General features: G+C 40.0%; 3 protein-coding genes across 12 annotated transcripts in view; 2 read left to right on the forward strand and 1 right to left on the reverse strand.

The window, feature by feature from the left end:
- septin3 (septin 3) overlaps positions 1 to 8,325 on the forward strand; it is a 15,912-nt gene extending 7,587 nt beyond the window's left edge. For 5 of the 6 annotated variants that reach the window (XM_071473273.1, XM_071473276.1, XM_071473275.1 and 2 more), the window contains exons 4-10: positions 2,795 to 2,876; positions 3,081 to 3,218; positions 4,038 to 4,155; positions 4,854 to 4,949; positions 5,153 to 5,249; positions 5,341 to 5,392; positions 5,888 to 8,325. In XM_071473273.1, the coding sequence (XP_071329374.1) occupies positions 2,795 to 2,876; positions 3,081 to 3,218; positions 4,038 to 4,155; positions 4,854 to 4,949; positions 5,153 to 5,249; positions 5,341 to 5,392; positions 5,888 to 6,017 (713 nt within the window). In that variant the 3' untranslated portion in view covers positions 6,018 to 8,325. Of the gene's footprint in view, positions 1 to 2,794; positions 2,877 to 2,979; positions 3,219 to 4,037; positions 4,156 to 4,853; positions 4,950 to 5,152; positions 5,250 to 5,340; positions 5,393 to 5,887 lie in introns of those variants that run through there. The other variant, XM_071473274.1, reaches the window with a different exon arrangement.
- The window catches only part of mb (myoglobin), an 83,143-nt gene that overhangs the window by 30,699 nt on the left and 29,469 nt on the right, over positions 1 to 22,975 (reverse strand). The window lies entirely within an intron of this gene.
- Positions 7,673 to 22,975, forward strand: part of atf7ip (activating transcription factor 7 interacting protein) — a 40,400-nt gene continuing 25,097 nt past the window's right edge. For 2 of the 5 annotated variants that reach the window (XM_071473266.1, XM_071473272.1), the window contains exon 1: positions 15,702 to 16,321. The gene's annotated coding sequence lies outside the window, so the exon portion shown is untranslated. Of the gene's footprint in view, positions 7,814 to 8,664; positions 8,727 to 15,701; positions 16,332 to 22,975 lie in introns of those variants that run through there. The other 3 variants (XM_071473269.1, XM_071473271.1, XM_071473270.1) reach the window with 3 other exon arrangements.

The raw sequence follows: 22,975 nt of genomic DNA on the forward strand, positions 1-22,975 counted from the left end.
ATTTGTTGCATCAGCTGTGATGTATATACAGTGCATCCGGAAAATATTCACAGCGCTTCACTTTTCCCACATTTGGTTATGTTACAGCCTTATTCCAAAATAGATTCAATTCATTTTTTACCTCAAAATTCTACACACAATACCCAATAATGACAAAGTGAAAAAAGTTTGCTTGAAATTTTTGCAAATATTAAAAATAAAAAGCGAAAACATCACATGTACATAAGTATTCACAGCCTTTGCCATGACACTCAAAATTGAGCTCAGGTGCTTCCTGTTTCCACTGATCATCCTTCAGATGTTTCTACACCTTGATTGGAGTCCACCTGTGGTAAATTCAGTTGATTGGACATGATTTGGAAAGGCACACACCTGTCTATATAAGGTCCCATCGTTGACAGTGCATGTCAGAGCACAAACTAAGCCATAAAGTCTAAGGAACTGTCTGTAGACCTCCGAGACAGGATTGTATCGAGGCACAGATCTGGGGAAGGGGACAGAAACATTTCTGCAGCATTGAAGGTCCCAATGAGCACAGTGGCCTCCATCAGCCGTAAATGGAAGAAGTTTGGAACCACCAGGACTCTTCCCAGAGCTGGCCGCCCGGCCAATCTGAGCGATTAGGGCAGAAGGGCCTTAGTGAGGGAGGTGACCAAGAACCTGATGGTCACTCTGACAGTGCTCCAGCGTTGCTTTGTGGAGAGAGGAGAACCTTCCAGAAGGACAAGTAAAAGGCACATGACAGCCCGCCTGGAGTTTGTCAAAAGGCACCTGAAGGACTCTCAGACCATGAGAAACAAAATTCTCTGGTCTGATGAAACAAAGATTGAACTCTTTGGCCTGAATGCCAAGAGTCATGTCTGGAGGAAACCAGGCACCGCTCATCACCTGGCCAGTACCATCCCTACAGTGAAGCATGGCGGTGGCAGCATCATGCTGTAGGGATGTTTTTCAGCAGCAGGAACTGGGAGACTAGTCAGGGTCGAGGGAAAGATGAATGCAGCAATTTACAGAGACATCCTTGATGATAACCTGCTCCAGAGCGCTCTGGACCTCGGACGGGGGCGAAGGTTCATCTTCCAACAGGACAACGACCCTCAGCACACAGCCAAGATAACAAAGGAGTGGCTTCAGGACAACTCTGTGAATGTCCTTGAGTGGCCCAGCCAGAGCCCAGACCTGATTGAACATCTCTGGAGAGATCTGAAAATGGCTGTGCACCGACGCTCCCCATCCAACCTGATGGAGCTTGAGAGGTTCTGCAAAGAAGAATGGGAGAAACTGCCCAAAAACAGGTGTGCCAAGCTTGTAGCATCATACTCAAAAAGACTTGAGGCTGTAATTGCTGCCAAAGGTTCTTCAACAAAGTATTGAGCAAAGGCTGTGAATACTTATGTACATGTGATTTTTTTTTTTTTTTGTTTTTTTTTGTTTGTTTGTTTTTAATATTTTTATTTTAATATTTAATAATTTTTCAAGCAAACTTTTTTCACTTTGTCATTATGGGGTATTGTGTGTAGAATTTGAGGTAAATGAATTTAATCCGTTTTGGAATAAGGCTGTAACATAACAAAATGTGGAAAAAGTGAAGCGCTGTGAATACTTTCCGGATGCACTGTATTGTGTTGGGTGAGATGATGAACCTGATGCTCAGTAATAAACGGTTTGCTCTTATTTCTACTTCTCCTTCATGACTGAAACTCTGACGGCTTCATGACAAATGGTGTTGAGTCATCGTTCAGTACAGACTGTTCTTGGATCTCATCTGTGCTGCAGTAAACTCAGCTGTGGGATTTTCACTTCAGTTTGTGCAGCTGTGCTGATCCTGAGCCTGCACTGTGTTGGTTCACACCTGCACTGTATAAACTCTGGTCTCCTCTGTCTCTCACAGTCATCTGATGATTTTTTTTTTTTTTTTTTTTTCTCTCTCTTCCTGATGTGCAGACTTTAGCCCGTCCATGTTTGTCTGTTACATTTCTTTTGTATCAGCACATCTCGAATCAGACGCACAAGTTTTACAGCTGGTAAAAAAAGCACCTGTCTCCATTCTGCTGATAAATGAGGGACCATGGATCCTAATGTCGGATTTATATAGGAACAATAGGCATTTACATAATGGTGAAGATTACAGCATTTGAAGCCTACGGACTTTGCTACCATAAGACAAGACAATCTCAGAAGGAAGAGATGTGTTTCCATGGTAACAATCAGTGACCCCTGCTGACAAATGACACAGAGGTAATCATATCCCAATCTGTGGTTTGTTGACAACAGTGGAGGGTGAGGAATCAGAACTGTTTCATTCTCCACTGAGTTTTCCTCAGCTGAATTCAGCTGGAGGTCACAGCAAAGGTCACTTTAAATCCAAATCTATGTAAATGTGATGTTAGTATCAAATCAGACTCTGTGGGAGACAGCGATGTCCAGCATGTTTGAAATAATCAAGACACTGATAAACTGACTGAACTGACATTTCCATTTGTCCTTAATGATTTATCTGCACCAGGCAGTGATGTGTCAAACCCACAGACTGGCCTCTGCAGTTTACATGATCATGCACACACAGCCTGCGGAGGACAGTGACCTGACATTAATAAGCCCTTTTCAGTTAGAGATGCTGCAGGAAATATGCAGCAGAGCTGCAGCATCAGAGAATCATTTGTATAACACTCGCTGTGTTTCTGTCTTCAGCACCACTTCTTCGGTTATTTCAGACATAAACGTGTTTAATATGTTGAATATTCAGGCATCAAATATTCATTCACTACAGATCAGTTGAATATCTTTTTTCCAGTCATTGAGGAGGGTGGTGTGAAGATGAAGCTGACAGTTGTTGACACTCCAGGCTTTGGAGACCAAATCAATAATGACAACTGGTGAGTATTCATCATGCACAGGATCATTAAAGCTTGTAAACTTCACCATTACTGCAGAACTCCTTTTCTCTCGTCCACTTACACAAATGTTTTTTTTTTTTAGTTCAGGATCTTGAGAAAGCTGTTGTTCTACTTACTTCGACCCAGTGTTTTCTGTCTGAAGTGATCTGTCTGCCAGGCTGACCTCTGCTCTTATTTCTGAAGCTGGGAACCTATTTCCAAGTACATCAATGAGCAGTATGAGAAGTTCCTGAAGGAGGAGGTCAACATCACCAGAAAGAAGCGCATCCCCGACACCAGGGTGCACTGCTGTCTCTATTTCATCTCCCCAACCGGACACTCGTGAGTTAAATGTTATCAGAAGTAGAGATGAGTAAAGTAATCAGTCAGTCACACACACACACACACACACACACACACACACACACACACACACACACACACACACACACACACACACACACACACACACACTACACTTGTACTTCTATCTTTGTGAGGACACTCATTGACATAATGCATTCCCTAGCCCCTTACCCTAACCTTAACCATCACACCTGAGAGCCTAACCCTAACCCTGACCCTAACCTTAACCTAAACCTAATTCTAACCATAACTCTAAAACCAAGTCTTAACCCTCAACATGTGATTTGAAGGTGTCTCAAAAAGTGAGGACCGGCCAAAATGTCCGCACTTTCCCAAAATGTCCTCACTCTGTTAGTAAAATACTTTTTTTGGTCCTTACTATGTAGCAAGTACAAGTACACACACACACACACACACACACTGTTCATGTTCACAACACACACCTCTGTCTCCTCTCGACACAATGAGCTCTGGTTGACAACAATGAAATTGCTCTTAAATGGATAAATGGATGCAGTCTTTTGTTACAGCCAGTGTCTCTCATCCCTCTCAGCTGGGTAACTGAGAGTGACGGGACACTGGGACACAAACTCTGTCAAGTGATAAGCCCACTTTTTTAAAAGCATTCACACTGTAGATCTGTTAGAATTGCTACGAGACCTGGGAAAGGTAATGACAAATAAAATCCCAATAGCTGCCTGTGATATTTGTTATCCTGCGTACAGACTTTCTGGGGGGGTCACAGCTCCTAAATCAACCTACTAACTCACTTCTGCCTTTGTCTTCCTCTCTCAGTCTTCGGCAGCTTGACACCGAGTTCATGAGGCGCCTGAGTCACTCGGTCAACATTATTCCTATCATTGCCAAAGCAGACACGATGACCATGGAGGAGAGACAGGAATTCAAACAGCGGGTGAGTTTCACTGAAGAGTCCCAGATCATCCCATGAAGGCCAGATGATGGTCGGTTTATTGCAGAAAAACTGGTATCAGAGTAAATGTCATGTTTAAACCAGAGACGTCAGAACAGAAACAGCAGATCTGTTTGAGGTCATGTAGAAAATGTCTCTATTACATTGATTGTCCACCTGGAGAACTTAAAGTTTTTGATCAGTATTCAAATCAATATTTGATACTAACTATGAATAAAATAACTGCATGTGCTGTGAATTTGGTAACTTCAGAGAATTATCCCTCATCTCTCGGTTTTAACATATTTAGACTAATGATTTTGTTTTTTTGTCTCACAGCCACATGTTCACCAAAAAAGAACAGATTCAAAGGACAGTGAATGTTGGACTTTAATTGTCAGATGAGTTCTGATGTTGCTCTGTATCAGTTTGACAGGAAGTTCATCATCGTAGGTGATAATATGTCAGTGTTGTGTTCACAGTGTGTCTCTGCTGCCCCCAAGTGGCCAAAAAAACAAATCAGCTCATTGGACAAATGAACTCTCAGATGTCAGTGTCGGTGTCTGCCTCAGAATCCAGATCAGAGGGGCTATAGACCCCAAAACCTTTCCAGTGTCCTGAGTATATGTGTGATTTAAAGACTGAAGCTGTGTCACATGAAGAGTTTCTCTGTTGGTCTCCTGCTTCATGTTGAGCTGCAGGTGAGGAAGGAGCTGGAGATGAGCGGGATCGAGTTTTACCCACAGAAGGAGTTTGATGAGGACATGGAGGACAAGAGTGACAATGACAAGATCAGAGTATGTGGTTCTGTTCTTTCTCTCTCAAACATTTTGGTCCATTTCCCTCCTCTTCCTCTGCCACCCCTCCTCTCCACCCAGCCCTCCCTCCCTCTCTCTCATCCTCGACTCTGCCTCCTCGGAGCAGAGTGTCAGGGCCCTGGGTTGTGTATTTGTTTCATCTCATAAACGTGTGTTGTCCGTGTTGAAATGTCTGTCCACAGGAGGCGATGCCCTTTGCTGTGGTGGGCAGCGACAAAGAATATCAAGTGAATGGCAAACGAGTTCTGGGGAGGAAGACAGCGTGGGGAGTCGTAGAAGGTAGGTGATATGGCCTCTCTGAGTGAGTAACATTTACAGGTATTAAGGACTTGAAATACAAGATATAACATTTGATTCTTTTTTGTTGCAGTTGAAAATCCCAACCATTGTGAGTTTGCTCAGCTGAGAGATTTCCTGATCAGGTGAGTGTTTTAAACCCAAAGCAAAGCAATACACTGGAATTAAAGAGCAATTATAAATAATGGTATTTGACATATTGAGATTATAATATTGTAGCAATCACATGAAACACAGGGGTAAGACAGTGGAGCTGCAGCTAATGGTTATTGTCACTGTCAAATAATCAGTTGATATCTTTTTTATTCTGGGGTAAAGTGACAATTCTTAAACCAAACTAGTTTTCAGTTGATTGACTCGTTATTTAAACTTAAACATATGTTTTGTAAATGACACATTTTGGAAATAAGGATTTGTGATTGTTTGCTGACAAGAAGGAATAGTTTTTAAATTTTACTCTCCTGCAAATATTATTGGTGTAGATAACTTCCTGGGTCTTGTTATTCTTTTGCAGTGGCCGGGATTTTAGCACCGTATGAAACCAAACATGAACATCATTAAACTCTAGATACAGAACTTCTAACATGCCCCCGCTGTGTTTCTGTGTGCCTCTTTCTTAGGTCTCACCTCCAGGATTTGAAGGAGGTCACTCACAACATTCACTATGAAACTTACCGTGCCAAGAGACTGAACGAGAATGGAGGCCTCCACCCCATATCCTCCACCGACACCCAGGAAAGCAACCTGTAGTCAGTGAGTCGGTGGGGGGAGGGGTTCAGAGTGAAAACAGTGCAATGAAGCTGATGAATCTACAAAATATTATAATAAGTCACCACAGCATCACTGCATGCTTGGAAATCATTTAAATCTGTAAAAATTGGTGTTTTTTTGTTTCTTCACCCTTTGTTTAATCCACATTGATCATCCTGACACACACACACACACACACACACACACACACACACACACACACACGCACACATCAAACCCTCCACTTCCACTTCAGAGTTATTCCTTTGGATATTTGAATGAAAGGACAGTCCCACCAGAGACTTAGTGCCTCTAACTAACACGTTATCTACTGCTGATGCCTTGTCCTTGACCATTGTCTGGGTGGTATGAGCTCAGTGCCAGGTAACATGTATATAAGAGGTAAAAAAGGAAAAGGAAATTATTTGCTCTCAATATAGAAATTATGATTCCTGTGTAGTAGTGATGCATGAGGCAGCTATGCAGTTGACTCAAATGTACAAATAGCTTTTTAAAAATTCTCATCAGCAGCTGTTCATTTGAAGAAAGACTCCCCGTAGCTTCACTGTCAGGTCTGTCTTCCTCTGTACCCACCCTCATGAAGAAAACAAATGAAATTTGTCTAATGAAAGTTCCCTCGCTCTGTCTGAGTTTGATTTTCCATTTTAAAATAGTTTGCGTGTGCGGACTTGCATACTAAGATGAGAGACGGCTGCAACATCAGTCACATGTAAAATGCAATTCTGTGGGCGGCAGCGTGTGCGTGATTAAAGAGTCCTCAGGGCACGTGACTGTGCCTATTCCAGATTCTGTGATTCCATTAATCACCATGATAGAGCCAAAAACAAAGTGAACAGTTTGGGACAGTTCTGCTCAGCACAGTGGACACAGAGGAAGGAGAGATACTCAGTGGATCCAGTGGATTATACAACACATCAGTGGGTTTATCTTTATTAAACTTCATGTTTTTTCTTTGTGACTTTTTCTGTCACTTAAATGGACAATACACACCCAATTTTTAATGTTAAGCTAAAGCCTGCAATGTTTAAAATGTATTTCTCTATAGAAATAAAACAGTAGAAAAAATCAAATTTCATTTACAAGCTCACTCAACAGGAGTAAGTCATATATGGTGTAAATCAGTCATTGAAAACCACTAGTTTTATTAGGCTTAGTTGATTTAATGCATTTTTCTCCTAATTGTATCCACTCATAATGAAAAGATTATTTTCTGCTCCCCAAAAAATCCAAACCACAGGTGTAATCAGTATACACCTGTGCAACAAGTCTGATGGCAACAAACGTAATGATTTCAGTTTGACGTCATGTGCCCTGTAAAGTTCTGGCGAACCAAACAAACTCTGACGCAGAGATCAGGACAGTGTTTTTGCTTGTTTTTGTGTTAATGCCAGTTTAAAATTAAATTCCTGTTGTTGACCACTTGGTGGCAGCACTCTGCCATGTAAAAGCAGAACAAGACTGAGGAAGCTGTGCTACCTCTGTGTCCTCGGCTGACAGTCCGACTGTTTTTTCAAATCCGGTCTCATTTCCTGATGAAGTTTACAGAGTTTGGATCCTCCACTGCTGTCAGTGAAACTAACACATTAATACAGTGTATCCTCCAGATCAGGTTTACAAGAAGCTTTAAGCTTAAACCCAACAGTTTGCCTCAACAGGGGGTGTGATTATTTAAAGTAAATACATTTGCTCAGTTGTAAACATGTTTACCAGCTCAACATTTCTACTGTTCTGCCATGAACTGTCTGCAGTAGAGCACGAAGATGCCAAAACTACAAGTGAGTCAATCTTTCAATATCTATCAGTATCTTTGTTTTAAGTTGAATCATTATTTTTTACAAGCAAACAAGTTTTTGTGATTTTGATATGAAATGTGATGTCAACAAATGATAATAGTTATCTGTGATTTTCCTGCAGTCAAAGGTTTTCCAGCAGAAATTTGAAAGTGTTTGTGTGTGCATGCTTGTATCCATATTGCCTGTTTGCTTACACCCAGTAAGTTCATACATCACTGCAACTTTACTTCAGCTTATCAGCGATTTCTGAGTGTGTGACATGTACATTAAATTGCTATATCATGAGGTAAAAGGCTGCTGTATTAACTCCTGTAACTGTCCACGTATCACTCATCCCCTTGAATCAGTACAACCTCACAATGTAAATGTATTTAATAACCTCTTTTCTCAAAGTTGCTGTGACACATTGAGACATAATTTCTAGTGTTGTATTATTTATACATTAATGTCTTATTGTAATTTATTCTTTATTTAATAAAGCACACTTCCATGTTTTTTTTTGAAAGAGCTTTTTCATGAATGTCTCAGTAATGATTTATATAAATATTTATGTCATACCCTCAAAACACTGAAATTAATATTTCTGATATTTTTTCTATCATTATTATTAGTCACATAGTTATAGTTATTAGTCAAACTGTCACATAGATTTTAAATATTGACATTACTGCAGGTGTATCATGGATGATGATGATGATGATGATGAGCAAATTTTAAAGAATTTTTAGGGGAAATCATCCATGACTCACATCGTAAACTAAACTGATAACAGTAAACTTGGGGGTTACTAATTGGTGTCAAGGAATATGACTCATTTCCTATTTGAGTTGCAGACTCACCACATGCAAGGCCATTCTCTAGAGGTCAGTGGGAATGCCAGACAGGAAAAGGGCAGGTATGGTACAGAAAATGACTTGATATCATCATAAACTTCTTGACTGAGCTCATTCTCAAAACTTAACTGGTTCTTGACCGCTGGTGGCTGTGTAGCTCACAGCTACACGACTGCAGAAACGTCCTTGTTAAGATCCATGAAATAGTGTCTGCAGTAATATGATGGTGCATGTGCAGATGGCCATCTCTGGACCTTGGTACAGCTTTGGAAAGAAAGAAGAAAAGGCAGTAGGGGAGTATTTTTGGAAAAGTCCTGTGGTGAGGTTTTCATCTGTTGGAGAGGATGTTTGCATCTGTCTCCACCTTTGTGTCAGCTGTTCCTCTGTCTCGTGGTGCTCCACAAGGTTCAATTTTGGGTCCATTACGTTTGTTTCAACTATATCATTATTTTGAAGGATGTAGTTTGTTGTGCGGTTGAACAGTGCTGCATTATCTGTCAGTAAGTAACAGTGAACAAAGAGGTGGAAAAATACCAGAATCTCTGTGACCCACAGTCACTGTGAGAAACTGTCCTGGTAAGTTAGTTATAACTGGACAGACTGGTTCTTCAGTAAATAAAAATAAAGCAAAGTTCTATTAAATCCAGAGGAACTGTTTAAAATTACATTTGGTAGTTTGTTATATTTCATGTCAGAGGTACTCACTCTGGGGAACCATAGCATATGTTCATGTCCCACTGCTGTGTTCACAGCTAAGTTAAAGAGTGGGGTTTTCAGTTGAATGGTTCCTGTTAACTAATCCAGTTGATCCAGGAGTAAGTACCATTGTATTATATGACTGATATTCAGTGCCCACCTGGTCCTGCACTGTGCCCTGATGCTGCTGACATCAAACATCTTGACTCACAAGGTCCCTCACTGCTTGCAGTGCAGTGTCTTTTCATTTTGGGTCTCACACGTTGTTGAACATCAGGTCTCAGCATTGGTTCTCAGACATCAGACAAAACAAGATCAGCCTTTTAACCAAAGCTCCTTATGCTGTCAAAACATTAGACATCAGATCTCAGGTGCCAGGTCTTAGGCTTGAATATCTGTTAGCATTAGCTAACTTAGCTAATATTGTCAGACACTGCAGCTCCTTTTTCATTTTTACACCTACAAGAACTTCCTGGAAAATTGTTGGCCTGGTGTCCACCCAGAAGGCTTGATAATGTTTGTCCTGTAGTCTGGATTTGGTTTAAGGTTTAAGGAACAATGCTCTTTTGTCTGATGTCTGAGGCTAAGATCTAAAAGGTACAGTGCACTGTACTTCTAACTATGCAGTATTGGATGAGCTTAAACTGAATGTAATTCAGGAGGGAACTAGACTCTGGACTCTGGACTCTGGAAGTGGCTCTTACAGGCTCCATTAACACTGAGGGCAGTGTTGACCCAAAAGGTCCAAGTCTCCAGGTTTTGTCTTCTTGACAGTACCTGATGAAGACCTCTGGGCACTCAGGAACATTTGGACATTTTATCCTCTGCTAGTCTTTTACACTCTCTACACACTGTGAAGTAAATGTGAAATGGTTTTGTAACACCAAGATCCCACTGAAAGCAAACACCCAAGTTTTGCTGGTCGACCTGGTTCCACTCAACTCTCAATAATTCTCCATATAACTGTATGCACACAGAAGCTGATATTAAACTATGTGTGCAGCATGAAATGACAGAAAAAAGCCAAATATCCAGCAAGTGTAAGAGACTTTTATATTTTTCCCTGGAGTTGGCTCCTCAGTGGATGAGAAGATATTCATAAGACAGGGTCCCAGACAATGACAGGTTTTCCTGAACTGCATGTTTCAGAGACCAAACTGTTGTTTATATGTATGAAGAACAGAAGACCCAACTTTCTGAGGTGCTTATGAAGGCTGCATCTACTCACTGTATTCTCCTTCTGGGAAACTTCAATCTGTCCAGACATTAAAAACAGGATGAAAACTGAATATAAAAAATATAAAATATAAATTTTGATTATTTTCCAATATGTAAATTTTACATTTTCTCATAATAATGGCTATCAGTTATGTATCTCACATTATGATGTATAATTTAATAAAACTCAGCTTCCATTAAAGTTGGGACACTGTATAAAATGTAAATAAAATCAGAATATGACGATGTGCAAATCACATAAACCCATATTTAATTGAAAATAGAACAAAAACAACATATCAAATGTTGCAATGCTGAAATTTCATTGTTTTATGAAAAATATGAGTTGGCTTAGTTTGAATTTGATGCAGCCACACATTTCAAAAAGTTTGGACAGGACTGGACAAGGCCTGTCATCGTTCCTGTCATTTTGTTATTTGAGGAATAAATGATGGAAGGATATTTTCATTGTAATCTCTTTTTTTCTTTTCTTTTTTTTTGGGGTGGGGGGTGGGGGTTACAATCTGTTCTGCAGAAAGTGTTATAGCAACCAACAGCAACCACGTCATGAATAAGGTTCAAACTTACACTTACTGGTCAGATGGTGGCACTATAACAAGCAACTTCACATTTTGGCAAGTCGCCTTTTTCTCAGATTCTGTTCCTCAGGTTTAATCCAGTAGAAACGAAATTTTAATTTCACAATTTAGAATTTTAAGGTAATTTATTTATTTATTTTTACTTTGTTCTGCATGTTCCAGTATTAGTTACATTTTGTACACAGTATATGAGGATATCTAAGTACCACGATCAAGCACAGGTCAATGACACAAAGGACGTTCAGTTGGATATGCTCTCACTTGGTTTTTAAAAAGCTGATCAATTATTAGACTAGACAGTTATTAAACTTTTTTGTGAGTTTACACACAAAAGTATAATCAGTGTTGCTGTTCGTTGACCTTGAGCCACGCAGTTTGCTGTGTATTGGTTTCTAATCATCACTTCCTCACATTTCCTTTGAAACTTGGTTGACTTGTCTCTGTGCTCATGCTGCACAAACAGGGGCACTGCTGCCTGCACATATTATTACTGTAGTTATTTTTGTTGTTATCACAAAACCTCCAGAAGATCAGGTTGACAAAGGAAAAACAGGAACATTAGGTCTGACCATGAAGAGGTCAAATGTCAACAGACTGTTTTGGCGTGTAGGAAATTATAGGATACTGAGTCACTGGTCTTTGAGTTGGTTTGTGTGTATACAGTGACGTGTACAGGGTTATGTCTGAGTCACTAAATTTTCCTCTGGTAATGATAATGGAGACAATTAGCCATGTTGAACAGCCAGCAGACAGACTGCCTTTAACCTCAACTCACCTTCTAACCTCCTGAATGAGTTTGATGAGCAGTGACAGGAAATGAACTGACTATATTCATACACCTCACAGGAATCATATCCATTTTTCACACTTGCACCACCTTCAGGATCAAATTCCACCTTTACACCCACAATATCATATTATAAAATGCAAATTGCGATTAAAGTATTTGAGCATTTTGATGATCCAGGGTGACACACATTTTATTATTTTAATGTTATTTTTGTCTTTCCTGTGACGTCACCCCCAGGTCTCAAGGACAAATGTTTTATTTTGAAGTCCCAGTACTTACAATGTAAGAAAAACTAAATCCTCTGAATGTTTTTATGTTGTTACTGAATCGTTCTTTCACAGAAACATGGATACTGAATGGTTAATGTAACAGGGTTGTAGTGTTGCTGAGAAAGAACCAGACAGGAAGAGAAACACTTGCAGAGAGCGGCTGTTTTTTAACTCCAACATCTCACTTTTCACAACATAGTTCTGAAAAATCATTCTGCTGTCCAGAGGCCTTTTCAACATCACCTGACTAATAACTAATGCATAGATTTCATACAAACAGCCCAGTTTGCAGAAGCTGTCATGTAATCAGCATACAACAACTTGTAGACAGAGGTTATTTTTGGTGTCATGTTTGTGCCACAGGAAGTCAGACTCTTACAGGAAACAAAATAAAAATGCCCACCACTGCCTCTAGATGTCACTTAACCAAGTACATCTTTAATAGCATTTCAGCTAGTGTTTGGGTCTTTATTGAAGTCCATTCTTCATAGTGCATCTCATCGTCACATTGTACATCATGATTAGGTATACAATATTAAACATGACAATATGTGTGTTAACAATTAATCATGGGTCATTCTTCTTGCTGCAGTTACTCCGCGCATTTTTTTAATGCTGTTCTTTAATTACCTTTATTTCTTTAATCTGTGTTGGTGCACATTTCTTCTTGCCTCTTTGTAATACTATTCCAAACTGTATTTCTTGACTTGTTTTATTGCACCTTGAGTTTTTCCAACACAAATGATGAGATAATAACCATATCAAGTCAATGCTAGAAACTTACCCAGTCAATTTTTCAGACAAGACAAGGACCAAAGTCCCTAAACCAACTGGAGACAGTAACCAGATTAAATCAGGTCAGAATAACCCTTAAAATCTAAATAAAAATAATTATAGCACTAAAAATAAAAATGAATATATTTCTAAATGTTTGGGAGAGAATGTCCTTACAGACATTTTTTTGTATATCCATTAGATCGTTAATTTGTCTTTGGCCTGTAAAAATGTTGACTGGGAAGACTGGTCTGGCCATCAGAGCTGATGTCTCTGGTACTTTTGTTGTTGTGATACAGCTGTGCTCGCCTCACTTTTCTACAACTGTTTTGTGGCTGCCCAGTGGATTTGTGTACGGGCCCTAGCTGTCACTATCATCCCATCATTGTCATTGTCCAAATTATTGTCCATTTTGTTATTTTACACTGCTGTGCCCTCAGTCCTGTCCCGGCGGGGAACTCTTTGATATGTTTTCTCTAAACGTGCTTCTTTTTCATGACAAGGTTTTCTTGTTTTTACTGAATCTGAAGGCCTGACACACCACTGCACTGTTGTAGAGTGTCTGTGGTTGACCACTGCCTGTAGTTTTGTGGTGTGACTACCTTTGTTAGCACTAGTCTGCCCTTATCAGCGTCCTTTTGGCTGACTCGTGTTGAACAGAGGTTAAAGGCAGTTTGTCTGCTGACTGTTCAGCAAGGCCAATTTTTGAGTGTGATTTCTTCTCATTCTTCACTTCTCCTTCCACAACCAAAAACCGCTGGTACCAAGTTTTTTAATTGACAAAAGTTCAGCTCATACTCCAACTGCATAACAATATAATTTACACATATTATTCATATATGAAATACAGAATACTAACTGGTCCATCAGTGGTCAGCTGGCCATCTACTCTACAATCAACAGAAAATGTTAAGTGATGTGAGGTTTGATTAGACTGAGGAGATTAGGTTGGTTTATGTCAGGTAAACACACCTTCCTCAAATTACACCATGGTGTACACAGCACTACGTCACTGACTGTTGATCGTCTCAATAAACTTCTCTCACACGAGTTGTGTTGGACTGTATGAGCACAACGTGTCTCTTCAAGCAGCAAGTACAAGGGTTGTACCTTTGTGACGTCCTTCAATTTGGAGAATATATTTTTTATGGTGCTTCTTTTTTGTGACACAATCATCCATAGAGCATCAACATATGTGTCTATACAGTTTACGTCACCACTATAAAAAGTAGCAGCGTCTGAGACTATTTGTTTTCCCGTGAAAATTTACAAAGTAAATGTTTAACTACAACAAGGTTTGTGAACCATCTTACAGCCTTTCATAAATAGGATAATAATATTAATATGGCAGCTTTGGATTTTTTGAATGTCACCCACTGTTTTTCCTTAATCTCCTCTTTGAAATATACAATGAAGGCAAAATGTGTAACAAAATAACAAAATCGAGGCTCTTACATGACTGCAGAACTCCTGCAAAAATGCAGATAAAAATGTTCAAAAGTATTAGATTGGCAATAAATTTCAAAGTATTCTAATTATGAAGTTATTTATGAAGTCTTTGTGCAAAAACCTGTGAACGAATTTTTCTTCAACTGTTGCAGCGAATGTATTTATTTGTTTATTTTTCATCATTTAATAGCCATTCTGAAAAGTGAATGACCAGACACACACTCGGGGTATTGTAGCAGCTCCAGCTGTATCATTGATCTTCAGGCTGTTTCATATAATAGTCTTGCTTTGTGTGCTGCCTGTGATCTGTAAGAGCTGTCATATTGAAAAATGTCCAAGCCATTGGTTCCACACTACATTGCAGTGTATCCTAGCTGGATTTGTTCACACATGTAGGTGACAAAAGATACTCAAGCTTCTGGTGGACTAGCACTGCAGACTTTGTCTGATGTGTGCGAGAGTGAAAGAGAGAGGGAGAGAAAAACAGGGCAAGGGAGAGCACAGCTACCCCACCAACTCCCACTCCTGATCACATGGATTTTGTTGAATGACCATACAACCTGCAAGGGGGCTAGCTATGATGACACAGGCTACAGTAGGTGCAAAGGTTTAGACTATTCTCTGTGGACAGGAACAAACATACTAACGCTTCTGATCAGGACATCACCATAACTCGCCCTCTGCTGGCCGCCTGGGAAACTACTTGCTTCATACACATGTGAGTCAACAAAATGGCTGACCTGTATAATGTTGTATAATGTCAGGAGACAGCTTAAAAACTACAGATCATGTTGTTCATTATTGTAATGCATTGATTTGCGGAGGCTGAGAATAACAGGATCGCTTCTTGTCTTATGGTGAGAATCAATTGAATCAAAGTGTGGTAAAAAATAAATATTTTATTATTTATTATTATTTAAATTATTGATACTCCCAGACTAAGAAAATGGGTTCGTATTCTCCTCGGGTTGGACTGTTTCCTTGTCTCACATGTGTAATTAAAAAAAAATCATCATTAAGCAGCTCGCACAGGAACTGAAGGTCAGGCAGGTGTGGGCAGGTGATCACAGACAAGACAATTCAAACACACCATCTGTACCATGAGTCCTAACCTACTAACTACAGTGACACCAGTGTCTGTAAAGTTTGCAGATAATTTCTCAGTCTGTTCCACTGACTCCTCCTCCACCGTGTAATCCCTCCCCCCAGCCCGGGTTTGTGTCTTTCGTGGACCATTCACACTCCCCTCCCCCTCCACGCTAATGTTCTGCTCCTTGTTGTCCCTGCTCCCGACCGTCGGCTCGGTGAGGCAGGCTCAGCCCAGCCGGTCGGTTCCTCCCAGCAGAGGTTCTGCTGCTCTCAATCATACTTGTGTTAGTCCTGCCAGACCCTCCATACAGACCGACACAACGCGTCCTGGAGCCGTGCATACCTACCTTGCCGGTTCTAGCTACCGACTTCGGCACCGCCGTCAGTAGAGACTGAAAAAAGAACCTGAAGAAGCCCACGGGTCAGATCGTGGAGCTCGGCGTCCGTCGACCAGCCCCCGCCGCCGGCCGACGTGCGGCCGTACTGGGAGTCTCAGTGCACGAAAGGAGGAGGAGTCTATCCGAGAGGGACCGGGAGCGCAGTCGGTGGAGTCCGCGACCGCACAACTACACAGTTGTTGTCGGGGCACAGCTCGCTAGTTTCCCTGGTGGACGTCTAAAGCGGTGGACTTGGTGCCCGACTGATAACCACATCCTGACCGCCACGGCTGTACACAGGAGTCCGGAAGAGTAGGCAGCAGGAGGAGGAGCAGGCAGGCGGCTCAGACCGACACTGAAAACCGCGGGAACATCACTTTGTGACGCGAAGAGCTGGTGAGTCTAGGTATTGCACCTAGCATGCTAGCCAAGTAGCTCTCACCTGCCATTTCATTTAATGCAAATAGATAATGTGCTTCTTTGGATTGGGGCTCATAAATATAAACATTTGGTCATAAATTACATGAAAAACTTTTTTTTTCTGTTTTTCTGTTGCTGGCACGTGGATGGCACATTTCAGTTAGCCCTACAGGTTGGCATTTTAGCGGCTGTAAACCGTAACGTTAGCTAGCATTCGCGATGTTAGCTTAATGACAAATACATTTCCCTTTTTACTTTATCTTTAAAAAGGTTTCTACATGCAGTTCACATTACAACTGACTCTTGCGTGAAAGTAGAGGCGACGGTTTCACAATTTTGTAAATTGCTTCTATAAAATTACTGGATTGCTAATTTGATACACAACAATTTATTACTACATTAAATATTATGTTCAGGTATTTTTTTATTACGCAGGTAACATGTCCTCTGGTTTTTAAGTTAAAAAAAATAAATAAATAAAATCCTTTCTTACATATTAAAATGTGACACTATTCTGTGGTAACTTGGTTGAAGAACACTTAATACAAATGCAGGTACAAGTCATGAACAAAAAGATTAAAATGACCTAGTTGTTTGTGTAGTCAAAGGGACCCTCACACCACTCATGTTGGCTTTAGTCTGATACAAATAATCAAATGCTTTTTAATGAAATTCAATGACTCCCCCATGTAGCAACTGGAAATATTTGTGTCTTGGATGCATTAGTGGCTGACTAAAGTCTCAGAGGTCCAACCCTACCAAGTTGAAGCGGCCATGTTGTGTTGGTGCTAAAACAAGCAGCAGGCACATCCAGCATACTGCAGAGGTGACAGTTTGGGGGAGGGGCAAAGAGGAAGACACATTTTGAGGAGAGGTTGTCTACCCTGAGATCACAAGAAATGTAGGTATTAGAAGAATATTAAAATAGCTTTGTCACTTTAATTATTGCCCTTACTAGAGCTTTAATAAAGATTTTGGAAGACGATTTGGCTTCTTGTAAATACTTATATGTGTTAATGTAGATAATTTGAGAGTATCCCCAAATTGAAAATGAACACTAAATTTGAGCGTAAATACCAAAGAATACAAAAATGGTCTAAAGTGAAGAGGAAACTGAACTGCTGCATTCACTACATTGTGCAGTCAAACCCCCCTCCTGGTCTAAAATGGTACAGCCCAGTAATTTTCCATGCACCACACTGTCCTGGGATGTGGGTGTGGCTTAATGTTAATGGTAATACAAGAGTTGGATAGTTTTTCTCTTGACCCTGTCTTGTGGGTTTGTAAAAGAGAAAAAAATCTCCATCTTTTTTGATTTAGGTGAGGTGATGTACAGATGAGTAACCAAATTAGTGTTTGCTGTTTAAACCTGAGAGATAAGTCAGCCACTGTTTGGGGATTTGGCAGTCAGCAGAAACTGAACATATTCATGGTGTTAAAAATGAACTTGATTTAGTCCATACAAATTGAGGTGTTTCTGTTTTGCTTTTACCTTTGGAAACATGGTACAGCCCTGTGTCTAGTTTCACCTCCCCTGCTTCACCCAGTGGCAGTGCTCAAATGGTGCACTTGTAATTCATTACACAATCTATTTTTTCTGCTGGAGAGGAAGCAGCCCTGAAAGGCTCCACCTACAATTTGTCAAAATCTTTCGTGTAAATGTTAGGAGTAGTTTTTTAAAAATTATTTGTTTAACCTCTTATCCAGTACATTGATGAGAATTTCCTATTGATCGTACACCTGCTTCAACAATTTGGAGAGCTAGCTGCTTTCAAGTAGATACTAAATAAGAATGTAGGGGAAATTGAGGGGTTTTCTTTTCTATAGTGAGACCTCCAAATGTTCTACATATGGAGAAAAGAGGAGTTTGTGTGCTTGGTAGTGGCACCTCTCTCAATCCTGGTTTCCACATAGTTGTTACCAAATGAAAGTCAGTGCTGTGCAGCTGCTTAAATGTACATTGAGCATTGTTAAAAAGGGGAGTATAATACCTTCAACTGAGTGGCGTTTTTTTTCCTCACATTAGCTTGTTTGTAGACGTTAGAGAGTGTATGGTTATCTTGCCAGATGTTCTGTAACTTTAACTTTTATGATTAAACATGATCATACTCAATGGATAAGAAACCATCCATTTGATAAGAGAGCTACCTTATGCACCCACACAATAGAATCTGTGAACATGTCATCTAATAGGCTTATATGGCCTTCCGTTGTTTCCAACACTACAACTGAATATGTACTTTCTGAAAACTGTTGGCATTAAGGCTGATCCTGTAACATTTATTTTTGATTTGTGTGCAGTATACAATATGAACACTTGTGCTCCCTTCGGCATATAAATATTAACACAGTCAATTAACCTTAGTTTTTTGACCATATAGATAATAGCCGAATTTATTTGCAGAATTGATTAGGTCATCGGTTTAAAAAAAAAAAAGTCTCTGATCTTAATTGACACATATTGACAAACATTTTTTTTCAAACATTTAAGTTATCACATTTTTAAGACACGCCAAGTGTATAAGGACCAGTTTCAACTAGTTACAGAGCCAGTTTCTTTGCTTTGGGCTGAAAATGAGAATGATAAGAAATATGATCTTGGTTCAGTCTCAAACCGCTCAGTGTATGTTATTGGTCATTTATATCTTGCCATGCTGATAATTAGAAAGACTGACTTGTTTTAAATTAGCATTTTGCATTTCACACATAGGCCATAATAAATTAGTCAGGCCCACATATTTGTTTGTTTATGTTGAGAGCACCCTACTATACCACTTTTATCCTAATTTGAGATTTTTATGGACAGCATTATTGCTTATAACATGTACAAAACATTGACAATTCAGTTATGTAGTAACTGTAGTATATGTTTGGGCTTTACATACACTCACAATATGTCTCCTATCACTCATCTTGTCAACTTGAAAATTTATTGCAATTTTTCATGTTGCTTGCATGTCTGAACAAGTCTTCAACTCATGGCGGCATTCTTACTAAATTGGACCTAGTAACATTCAGAAACGCATTTTTCCATTAGATTAACATGAAGGCACTGAACAGAACGCTGTTAAATCTAACTCAGTTATCATCCATAGCAATAATTAGACCGGATTTCTCCCTTCTAATATTTTCAGTTTTTACTCATGTAAACTGCATGGATGAATGAATGAATACCCAGCAAAATGCTTTAAGTACAGCATTTGAACAGGAATTTAACCAGTCATAACTTAGTATTCTGTATGCTTCTGTATGTCAGTCTTTCCATAATATGCAGCAGATTTCTGTATGTCTTGTATAGTAAGTGATGAAAGTGACAAGAAAATTTATTTCAGCCTTCTTCCTTAATTTGCTTCATATAATTTATTGTCAGCTCCCCACTGTGCACCAGATGCATTGTGCATGTGGAAACATTGGCCGTGTTCAGACCTGGCGGTAACATACGTCTCAGCTGATCTGATCAGAGGTGGACAGCTTGAAGCACGTCAGTTCACACCTGGCATTAAAATATGTCTCCATATGCATCTTCAGTGACCATTTGTGGCCGGATCTCATTTCCCTGCTCTATATGCAAATTGGACTGTGGCAGAAGATGTCAGTTGAGTAGGTGGCCCTTCAATGTGGCCCAGGACAAATTTGCGTTCATACTGCTAAAACAGTGTGGCCGTGTGTGGTCCAGACCACCTCTGGATGGGGTCTGAGTGATTGGATCTCCAATGCATCCTAGGAATAACAGACACCTATGAATGAATCACAAAAAGCCATCACTTCAATTGTTTACATGTGTGAGTGCAAAATATAGTTTATGAATGTGAGAAATTATGTAGGTTCAATGAGAGCAACTCTGAGTTTAGACACCAAAGCTAGCAAAATACCCAGATTTGTTAAACGTATAATGCTAACAAATCAGTCATGTCTCTTTCCCATTAACAAACAGCAGTGTACAAAACATCTAGACTGGGGTTTCTCGTTTTTACCCGTCACTAAATGTTGTTTTCACCTGGTAAAATGACAAATGTCACTGCCAGCAGGTAACAATAGGTGTCCTGACAAACAGCCGATGTCTGTACTCAGCCAAAGATTGTTGGGGGGGGGGGTAGATTACTGTATAATTACAAATACACTGCGTGATTTATAGTTTCAACAACTCAAACTCTAAATGAAGTCTTCTTCTTCTTCTTCTTCTTCTAAAATAACTTAATCAGGACATCCTTAGCTAATGTTGATGCATAGCAACTCAGCAACGCTTAAATGTGCTCACTATTGAATCAGTGGAATGCATGGACAGCTGCAGACACCATGGAAGTGTCATTGTTGGTATTATACTTCTTTTTAGTTCGCTTGCAGTTGGTGTCCTTGTAGCAGAAAGGCTGCACGTACTGGCACAGACAAGTACACACTGCCACAACGAGTTGTTGGGTAGACGGATGTCTTCACAGAACCTTGGGTACACCCTCTGATGATGAAATTTACATCACATTGACCCTTGTGGACTGTTGCGGATGCCAGAGAGTATGACACTAGTCTGACTGTGACAGATCAGCCTTTGACTGAGCCTAGAACTCACCAAGCACCCCTTTTCCACATGTCTCTGTTTTAGAGTTGTCACTTGTTTATTCGAAAGACGTTCAAATGTGGGGAAAAAAATTTAATATTTAATCTGCGATGAAAAGTTTGAAATAAAAATTTACACTTTACAAGTGTATTAGACAGTTTGAAGTAGTTTTCCGGGTGGTCCAGTAGAGGGTGTTTTAAAATTCACTGTCAGTGTGACCTATTGCATGTTGCCAGTAAAATAAGCTAATAAATAACAAAACTATGTGATGCCTAGTATATTCCTGGACTGCGGTGTAGGCTATTTGTATGAAATAGTGACTGAAACACAGCCCAGACAACATGTTAACCAGCAGTCACTTCCAAGCCATTTCGAAGCTGCTGCTCTTCACTGCTAAAATCCAGATTTTATAACAAAATCATAATACACATAAGTTAAAGAATGTGTGATTTCGGATATATTGTAAAAAGATCACTCAGAGAGAAAGTTAGAAGCTCATTTACATCAGTGGCTGTGTGGTCAGTGTAGAAAGGTGTGCCTGCAGAGGTAAAGCCCAACCTCATGCTTGTAGGGCAATATTGGTGACTCTCTTCTACGAAGAGTAGTTGGGTTTATCCATAAAGTCGCTAGATTTGTTGCAAGGTGCTTTTCTTTAGACAAAAGTTGCTAAGGTCAAAAGTCAGTTAATCTACAACACTACATGTTCACGCCAATGGGAAAACTTGAGATGACCAGTCGCGCATCTCTATCACTCAGTCACATGGCATTCAGCTGACTAATGGTGACTGGAATGGAACTCAGTCAGTCAGTCAGCAACATTCACATTTACATGGCTGATCCCGCTGTTCCGCTCAAGCCAAAAATGGAGGATAATCATGACACAGAAGCATCTGAGAAGCAGTATGTGGGAGTATATTGGGTTCTTCACTGATAATGGGAAAATAAAGATAAGGCTGTTTGCCGACTGTTTGAAAACTTCTGCCTTACTCTATAATGACAACATTATATGAAATTAACAGTTGAGGTAGCGTAAGCATCAATAACGAGTGGTACAAAACCTTCTGTACAACAACTCGTCTGACTGCCTATTTTCCATCACACTCATCCTCAGGACTCTTGCCAGAAGCTTGTAAAAAAGTTCACAGGTAGGATAATAAGCACCAACGAGGTAGCAAGATTTATGTGCAAGGACATGCACCAGTTGTATGACACCACACCAGAAAACAGGGGTTAAGTGTGAATCAGAAACCTACTCTGTATGCTTGTGTCATCTCCACCTCAGCTTGCGCTACCCTGGACGAATTCACATCTTTTCATGCCCACTGGTGTTTTTCCATTGCCTTTGCATGCCATTGCACCATGTCTAAAATTTGCTTTAGCGTGCAGATTTCTATGCACTCTATTATGTCAATCTGTTTGTGATCATAGTTGCACTTAAAGGAGGTAAAAAGCAAGCTGTTAAAGGCTCCTCAACATTACATCACACTGCCTTTCGGATCTCTTTCCATCTTCAAAAATCTTTGTAGTCTTGACAATGTATTACTCAAATGTGGGTAAGTGTATTTACTTCCAGACAGTTTCTCCTCAAAAGTATTTATGGTGTTGCACAAAAAAAGTGACAGAGGTAGGTTTATGAAGAATGAAATGAGAGATTGAGCGAATCCTCTCCACTTTTTTCATCTCTTCCCAATAACCAGTAATGGCACGAAGTAGGGTCTGAATGGTCCTGTTCAGACCTGTTATTAACATGAGTCTTCAGTGATCTGATCACAAGTGGTGAGCTCTAAGCAAATCTGTTCACACCTGCTTCAAAACGCGTCTCCACATGCGTCTCGAGTGACCACTTGTGATCGGATCTTACTTCCCTGCTTCATATTCAAATAAACAGGTATGTGGTGTTGTATTTATCCAACCTGACAGACGGGTCCATTGTCATTGATAGAACAAGCAAAAGAGTGACAGAGGACAGAGTAGTTGAGCGAATCAATGTGCTGCTCACCACTCTACTGTGAAATAAGGATTTATCCATAGTACAATATTTTCAGTTCATTATGAAACTGTGACGAGACTAATTGGAC

Source organism: Trachinotus anak, unplaced genomic scaffold (genome assembly GCF_046630095.1).
Source record: "Trachinotus anak isolate AG129_WGS33_773 ecotype Australia unplaced genomic scaffold, CSIRO_AGI_Tana_v1 ptg000049l, whole genome shotgun sequence".
NCBI classification, from domain to species: domain Eukaryota; kingdom Metazoa; phylum Chordata; class Actinopteri; order Carangiformes; family Carangidae; genus Trachinotus; species Trachinotus anak.